Source organism: Cibotium barometz, chromosome 46 (genome assembly GCF_041138505.1).
Source record: "Cibotium barometz isolate CiBa-2024 chromosome 46, ASM4113850v1, whole genome shotgun sequence".
Taxonomy (NCBI): domain Eukaryota; kingdom Viridiplantae; phylum Streptophyta; class Polypodiopsida; order Cyatheales; family Cibotiaceae; genus Cibotium; species Cibotium barometz.
In genome coordinates, this window is record NC_141091.1 from 35,331,744 (window position 1) to 35,340,686 (window position 8,943).

Consider the following 8,943-nt stretch of genomic DNA (forward strand, 5'->3'; position numbering starts at 1 on the left):
AGCCCTTACAATGCACATCTCATAACTAGTGAGTGAAAAAACCTCGGGTATAACGTAATTATACCTTTGAAATTTAAATATGCCTCCAAAATTTGGGTTTGAAGGTTTAATTTTTGATAATTTTAAATAGGTTTTAGTAATAAAACCTATTTTTGATAATTATACCTTTGAAATTTAAATATGCCTCCAAAATTTGGGTTTGAAGGTTTAATTTTTGATACTTTTAAATAGGTTTTAGTAATAAAACCTCTAAATTTTATAAATTAGACAAAATCTACTTGAAGCTCCGTGAGAGAGAGCGGTGCTGATGTCTTTTGGGCATTGGGTAGGCAACATCCATGTTAGGAGAGCTGAAGGCCTACCCTAACCTTCAATTTGAAGGCTATAAACTTTAAACATTCACTAAATATATATATGTTTATGTCTAAAATTTAGATAAATTTTTAAAATTTTATAACCCTATTTTCTAAGAGGCATTCTCTAGAAGGTTTAAAGGGCTTTGATGCCCTCTTCAAGTTTTATATAATTTAAAGAGTAGCCAGTTTCTGACGTAGTAGTGCCTTTCGAAACCCTTATTTGCTTTAAAGAGTAGCGAGTTTCTGATGTAGTACCCTTCAAAACCCTTCTTTTACAACCCTTCTTGATGTAGTACCCTTCGAAACCCTTCTTTTACAAACCCTATTTTCTATGAGGCATGCTCTAGACGAGTAACCCCACCCGTTTTCGACAAATAGGCATACCCCCTCCTCGAACCTCTTCATTGAACCTCCAAACCTCTTCCCCAAGCCTCCAAATTCTTGCCATGTAGGAGCCTCGTGAAACTCTTCCTATATATAATATAGAGATATATAGAGAAGAGAAGGTTTGAAGAGGGTTGATGCCCTCTTTTTGTAACACATTTAATTCTCCATAGAATTGAAATTCAAGTATCTCGCATGCCCTTTCACAAACACGACACCCCACACACACCCGTGGGCAACATTACAAGGTAGCATCATTCGGGGTAGCCAGCAGGGTTTAAACCCATAAACTCGAAAACGCCTTAACATATGAGCTACCGCCGTCCTCCTCATCAACTAGGAATTAGTTGTGCAATTTTTAAAAAAGAAAAAAGAAAAAGAAATTCAAGTGTCTATAGCAAAAAAGAAGCTCTGCATGTGAGTACGAGTGCACAATCTTTGGAATCTCAAGATATTAATTATTGAGCCCTAAGAGACAAGTATTTTAATATTTTAATATATAATAAAGCGAGGCTCGTGACTCCCGGACTGACAGGCACGTGTAGGGAAACACGCGTCGCACGTGCACGCGCAGATCGTCCTCATATTTTGCCGCATGGTCTTGCTCTCTGAAAACTTGTATGCACCATGGCCATGGCTTCTGTCACCGTGCTTCTCTTCATGCTAGCCCATTGGGCGCTGCATCAACCCCCTTGCTTTGCACTCCATAGCCATCATCATGGGCTGCCCCACGATCCCACATTGTCCTCTCATGAGGATAATGATGCCCTCTTCCCCAATGGCACCGGCGTCACACGTGCCAGTTTCCCCGAAGGCTTCCTCTTTGGAGCCATCACGTCCTCCATGAAGGTGGGCTTTGCGCTCAACCCTATTTGCTTAGCATTAATTACCTTGTTAATCCAACAATACAGCAGGCATTTGCTCTTAACCATCTAATTTTCCTGCGCTTTTACCAGCATGAAGGAGCTGAATACACAGACAACAAGTCCGACAACATCTGGGATGTGTATGCACGTAGAGACGGTGAGCTTTTCTGATCGAAATTCTGAGCAATATGTGTGCCTTCAAACTCTTGAGAAGTCTGATTTGTAATTTTTCTGGAGCAGGAGCTTCCATGGATGGAGCTCTCCCTGGTCAATGCGGTGACAACTACAACCAATACAAGGCATTCTCTCATTAATCTTCTGCTCAATACAACTCATGTTTTAATCAAACCCAGCTGCACAATGATTAGCAATACAATTAATCACTGATTACTGGGAGTTTATGATTGATTCCTTCTCCTCCCATTGTATGTGTGTGTGTGTGTGTGTGGGGTTATCCGAGCCAGGATGTTGATTTGCAGACTTTCTCACTTTTCTTGGACTGTTTCTGAGGAACTCTAGTATGGGTCCTTTGGGGACTAGCCATTGTACAGTGCATATTTCTTGGGGGGTTTTCACCTCGCAATGAGGTTTCCCACTAATAATATATCATTACTTGAAAAAAAGTGCGTGTGTATCATAAGTCCTTCTCCATTTTGTGTGTGTGTGTGTGTGTGTGTCTTGTAGTCACCAAATCTGTGTTCTTTTGTAGGGCGACCACGAACTGATGACTGGTCTCGGGATGAACTCATATAGATTTTCAATAGCCTGGTCAAGGATTTTCCCTAGTGAGTGGCCTGCTCTCTTATGTGTCCAATTTTGCCTCTTTGGAGTTTCCTTTTGTCAAATCCCTCCAACCCTCCAATGGCCACATCTGTTTAAATTTTTTTTCCCGCCAAATTGTGTACGGCCCCATTGATTCAAAATGTTTTTCCCACCAAATGTGCAGACGGCAGCGGTGAAGTAAATGAAGTGGCCATAGCCCATTACAATGATGTGATTGATGACATCTTGGATAAAGGTGAGAAAGACGAAGCCAATTATTCATTTATTCTAACTTTAACCAAGGTTTTCAACTGCTATATAACATAATTATTTATGCATACAACATGATTGTTGTACACAATGTTCTAACCTTCGACTGCTATACAACATAATTGGAAGATGTATTTACTCAGGTTTAACACCCATGGTTACTCTGTGGACCCAAGATCATCCTCACATCCTCGATGACAGCTACGGAGGACCTCTGAATGCACAATTTATGTAAGCAGCTTACTCCTCAGGGGTGAAGAGGGGGAGATTACTTGCCGAATTGCCGTCGTCTTGTGCATGATTCCTCTTCCTAATCTGTGGTGTACAGAGATGACTTTGCAAATTACGCTGAGACTTGCTTCAAGGCATTCGGGGACAGGGTCAAGTACTGGATTACCTTTGATGAGGCCAATGATTGGGCAGGGCTTGCATACTCTACAGACCAGAATCCACCAGGAAGGTGCACCCCTAACATTATCGGGCAAATGGGCATGAACTATGGCAACTGCGTGGAAGGCGACTCGGGAACAGAGCCCTATATAGTGGCCCATCATTTGCTGCTTGCACATGCAGAGGCTGTGGACATTTACAGGAACAATTACCAGGTGCTTAGTTGTCTTCCCTCTGGCCTTAGAAGTTCTGGAATGAACCTGGGGTTTCTCCAGAGTTTGTTCTTGTTGCTTGTCATCTTCCAAGTCTTTCAGAACAGAATCCTAGCCCTGCACACTTCATACATGTATGATGCAAAAATGTGACCCTTTCCGTGACTTCTATGTGCTTTTAGATTTAATTGCTAACTTAAAGGCATCTTGCAGCCAACTCAAAATGGCAGTGTCGGGTTGGCCCTATGGTTCAGATGGTCAGAGCCTTTGACAAACTCGACGTCTGATTTTGAAGCTGCGCAGAGAGCGACGGATTTCCTATTGGGATGGTATACCACTTCAATCCTCTTATCTCGATTTTCTTAGTGGATTGGTAGGTCTTGCATAGTGTGCACCAATGATCATCACCTCCACAAATTGTGAATTTTTGGATCTATGCCAAAAGACACCCCCCCCCCCTTTCCCCCTGCCGTGTCGAGGAACAACGTGTAGCACTAGGTCAGGTTAATTTTGTCCTGTGAGGGCTTTCTATGTAAGGAAACCACATCATGAATAGGCCCATACAAAGCGGAGATAAGCATATGTCTGGTGATTGCATTTATTCAAACTTTGCATGATCATGGGGCAGATCCTGGGATCCCATCATGTGACAAAAATTATTACATCATATTTACTAGCCATGTACATTGCATGTGATGGCAGGTTCTTGGATCCCATCTTCTTTGGGGACTACCCTGATTCCATGCGTGAGCTTGTCGAATCCCGTCTTCCCAACTTCACAACTGAGGAGATGGCAAAGGTGAATGGGTCTCTAGACTTCATAGGCATCAACATACAAACAGCCTTCTATGTCTACGAGTCTGACTTCTACCTTACTGAGAACAAAACCTCCTACTACCTCGACTGGAGGGTCAATGTAACAGGTATATAAATGCTGTATATATGACCTAGACACAGACCCATTGTAAGGATAACTTGCAAATGGAAGGTCTACATTATCTATGTAAGATCTGTTGGGCCAATGCTATTCCTTTGTGTAAGTTTGATAAGGTTAAGTCATGCATAAGGTGTCTTGATTGTCTTGATGACATTGTTTCTTTGGTTTTTTGCAGGAGAACGAGATGGGGTAGCCATTGGAGTGGTAATATATGCCTACCTTGAGCTCACAAGATCCCAATTATTTTTGAATTGATAGAGGCTAAGCCTTGTTTCATGTACTCCCTCTAATGTACTATCCCATACAACTTGGATCCAGGGAACACATGACTATGCAGTCCCTTGGTGCATGAGGAAAGCTGTTGAGTACATCAAAGAGCGCTACGATAATTTCCCCACCTACATCACACAAACAGGTGCATGCTTGATTCAATTATCTAAGTTTATCATAAATTGTGGAAGTACCAACCTTAATCATCTCATGATTAGTGGCCCCTTGCCTTTGTAGGATGGGGAATAGCTTACAACTCCACTGAAGATACCCTTGAGGATGACTCAAGGGTAGAGTTTTTTGAGACATACTACGATGAGCTAAGTCGAGCAATAAGGTAAATGTCTTTTAATGCCCTTCTCATAAGACAAAAGAGATTGTTGTGATTATATCAACCTGACTTGAGCCAAGTCAAGCTAACATTTTGTGTGTTTCTTATTTCAGTGAGGGTGCAAATGTGAAAGGTGTGTATGCATGGTCTTTGATAGATGGCTTTGAATTCAATTTGGGGATGGGCATAAGAGTGGGCATTTTCTATGTGGACAACAATCTAAAGCGTTATCCTCGAAAGTCTGCACTTTGGTTCAAAGAAATGCTTGCTCAAAGCAACTACACACTGGCATAGGTCATAGACATTATGTCCGGGCGGGGTTGCCTGCCTACTTGGGCCACCATTGTTTGGATATAGATAGATTACAAGGTTTTTGAGAGCCTGCATATGTCATGAGTACATCATACACATGCATGTAAACCTTGGTTGATGGAATAAGAAGCTATAAGCACATCGATATTTTCATGGTAGTGATGTACAATTACACTCTTCAACGTCATGCATGTGCATGTTTTTACATACACAAACCAGTGGAGGCTGTGTACAAATCATGGTAAGTCAAAATATCCGGAAAAAAAATTGCACACACACACACACACACAAAAATGCAAGGGTTGAAAGGAATTCAGGTATAAATGAAAGTTAAACATTAAATGTAAGATAAAATGAAGTTATCTAACATTTCAAGAAAAACTGTGTGATATGAAGTTTGTTAAATAAGTTTTCTCTCTCTCTCTCATAAATACACACACATACATGCATATATATATATATATATATTCCTTACCACCCCCTCCACTCCAATTTAGAACCCTCCCATCGCCTGGAGATTGAATTAATGGACGTCATGGGAAAACAGAAAAGACAAGAAAGTGAGCAACACTTACTGACCTATGGATACGCTATGTTTGTGTTACCGGAAGAAAAGGGAAGAGAAGATTGTGAGCTATACGCTCTTAAAATCGGTGCCGGTGCTGTTGTTTTTGCTATGGTCAGAAGATGAATAACAACGTGTTGGGATGCAATTCTCTGCTCTGCTTGTTGCTTGGTTTGCTTTGCTTGGACCATACATAGGGTGGCTGTGACCCTCGATTAACATAGAAAGCCCCTCCTAAACGACCCCACCCGTGCTTTTCACATCTCTTCAAACCTCCAAATTCAAATTCTACCCCAACTTCCTCGAATCACCTCTTTCTCTTCCAAAACTTCCAAGTTCTTGTGCCGTGTGTCACCTCGTCCTCTTCCAGAACTTTCAAGTTCTTGTGTTGTGTGACAGCTTTGTAAAACTGTTCCTTTATATAATATAGAGAAGTGTATCTCGTGTGTTGATTGGGTGTATGTATACAACATGAACAATGATGTTGAGAAGAGGTTAAGTGTAACTCTTAGGAAAACTTTCTTAATGATGCTTGGCATAGGAAGGTACTACCCCGATGTATCATGGATTATTCCAAGAACCAAAATTGGCATGGACTCTATGAGGGCCAAGGTGCTCTAGAAGGTGCCTCAATTTGTTGATCTTGTGGATGTTCTATAGATCTTTTTTCAAATACCAATGGGGTTTTGTTGTGTGAGAGGGTGTAATGAGGTAAGAGGCTTGCCATTAACGTCAATGAATTGAGCTCCTTTCCCAAGTGGCAGGGCATTAATAGCTTTTGGACATGCATCTAGTTTGTTTTTTCTTGCGGATTATAGTGGGGGAAATTCATTTTGTCTTTTTAATCACTGTCCAATCGTTTATTACAAGTGCAACAAACATGAAGGGATGTGTCTCATTGCAATTGTGTCAGACTCGATGGCTAGCAGATTTCTATCCATGGCGTACATGTTCCCTCTACAATGATCCACTTTGATTGTGTGCCCCTTATTCGAAGGTAGTGTGGTTAGTGTCCCAATAATGTATGAGCCTAGACTCTTTGATGTAAGAGTGTCCGTATATGGCATGGTAGGACCTTGCATGTTGAAAATCTATAACCAAAAAGGAACGTATCAAGCTCAACCCATACATTTTAATTTTGACATCTTGTAGGATTTCCATAGGTTTCAATTGTACAAATGAATCTTGTATATAAGACATTTTGACTAACGAGAAAATACATAATCCCACTTGTGCAATTAAGTTTGAGTCTTGTTTCTCTTGTGATTGACGTTGCTTGTGTGCTTTTCTCTTCTTCTTTATTGCATGTATGCTTAGAGATTGTGTGGGTGAGCAATGGTGTTGATGTATGTTCTCTTCTCCCTCTCTCCCTCCAATTGTCTATACTCTCATGCTTTCACTTATCGTGGCATCAAAGTAGAGGTTGATATTTCCATAGGTCTCTCTCTATTTGCTCCCCACCCATTTGCAAAGCTCCTTTGTGGTGGTGACAATGAAGGAGGTAAGGTTGAGGGCCCTAGCTTTCCACAAGAAAGAGTTACTCTACCAAGAGTGGCTTGAGGTGTAAATTGGTATAAATGAGTAAGACCTTTTCATTCTTCTCTCCTTCTCTCTATCTTTCAGGGCTCAAGTGTTCTCAATTAATGGAACATCTTTGGCATCATTGTGCTGCTGGGAAAGTGGCTTTGCTTAGGACTCCCTTGCTATAGTTTGCAATTGGAGTATAGACATAGCCCGTTTAGAGTGCAACCCATTAGTTTAACTTTTATTTATTATTGTTTCATGTTCTATTTTGCTCACCTTGATGCAATGGAACTTGGAGTAACCCTTTGGGCTCGAGTTGCATGGTTACAAGTAAGTGTTCAATTTAATTTCCTTGCATTTTGGCTAGTTCCTTCTTGCATTTATAATTTTTTAAGTTTTTATTTATTTTAGGACTTAATCTCACCACTATTAATCTTTGTAGAAAAAACATTAGATTGCATTATGAATATCATTAGATAGGTTAGGGAAAGTTAAAGCATGCTATCAAATTAAAAATCTAAAAATATGCACCATTAAGGAGAAATCAAGGAGAAAAATCTTGATTTTTAGATCAAAACACAAAAAACTTCTCTCTAGTTTGTTTGCATGCATGCTCAATTGGACTTGCATATGCACATTTCAAGTCTGAATACACGTTCGCAAGTCTGACAGGGAAGATCTGCACAATATTCTCATTAAGGAAGGGTTAGATAATATTCTTCCCATAAATGCTCAATGATAAAAATGGTTGAAAATTGACCATCACGTAGCCCTAACTTCCACCACTATAAGTGGCAGGCCTATCAAAATTACATACACACGTTCTCACTTTTGAACCCACATTCACAAGTTTGCAGGCATCTAACCATGCACACTCACATCTTGGAACACACGTTCACAAATCATATCAAGCCACGCATGTTTCTGATTCCCCATGCACGTTCCTACTAATGCTATGAATGCACATTCATAAGTCTTGGCCACACACATTTATATGTTGAAACACACCTTTACAAATCCACTAATTCAACATGGCCACATATATTCTCAATTTCCCATTCTCGTTTCTAACTTTGTTAACACACGTTCGCAAGTCTATAACTGGGACCTGGCCATGCACGTTTGCAACTCTCTTAGCCATGCATGTACCTACTAGGAATGCATGTTCTCAACTTGCGAATGCATGTACACAAGTCTAATAGAGATAAAACTTAAAAAAATCAACTAAATCCAAGACCACTGCTTGACTTATCAGTGGGGTGAATGCTCTAAGCTGATCACCCTCACATATACATAAGGTCAAGAAGGATTTTTAGACTCAATCCCATGCTTACGGGAGAGTGCCTCGAATGATGTTAAATCAAGAGCATCTTCTCACGCACACTTCTCACAATGATCTCACAAGAGCCACGCAAACCTAGAAACCAAACATTCAAAGCGATAGTGATGAGAATACTAACTTGAGCAAGGACTGTTCTTGGGAACCTAATTCTTCAAAGAGACGCATATGGACCACGAAGTTGGAGAGCTTGACTCCCCTAAAACTACTCAAAGGAGTTTTATATGTTCAAAGTATGGATCGAGCTCTCCTAATTACAAGACATCTACCTAATCATTAACTAATTTTACACTAATGACATTGCTAATCTAAGGTGGATAGAAATGAAGGAGACTCATTGTTTTGTGAGTGTGTGCTAATTAAGATTAGACTCAAGTTCAATTAGGCTACAAGATGGAAACTTGTACTCATAAAAAGGCTTGAGA

General features: G+C 40.4%; 1 protein-coding gene across 1 annotated transcript; it reads left to right on the forward strand.

The window, feature by feature from the left end:
• Nucleotides 1-1,325: 1,325 nt before the first annotated feature.
• Nucleotides 1,326-6,104, forward strand: LOC147612167 (beta-glucosidase 43-like). The gene is made up of 13 exons (XM_086784044.1): nucleotides 1,326-1,589; nucleotides 1,697-1,763; nucleotides 1,847-1,905; nucleotides 2,316-2,391; nucleotides 2,553-2,624; nucleotides 2,782-2,869; nucleotides 2,967-3,243; nucleotides 3,454-3,569; nucleotides 3,943-4,163; nucleotides 4,353-4,381; nucleotides 4,496-4,592; nucleotides 4,685-4,784; nucleotides 4,892-6,104. Exons 1-13 carry the CDS (start codon nucleotides 1,368-1,370, stop codon nucleotides 5,070-5,072), a joined length of 1,605 nt encoding a protein of 534 aa, XP_086640170.1. The 5' UTR covers nucleotides 1,326-1,367; the 3' UTR covers nucleotides 5,073-6,104.
• Nucleotides 6,105-8,943: the final 2,839 nt, after the last annotated feature.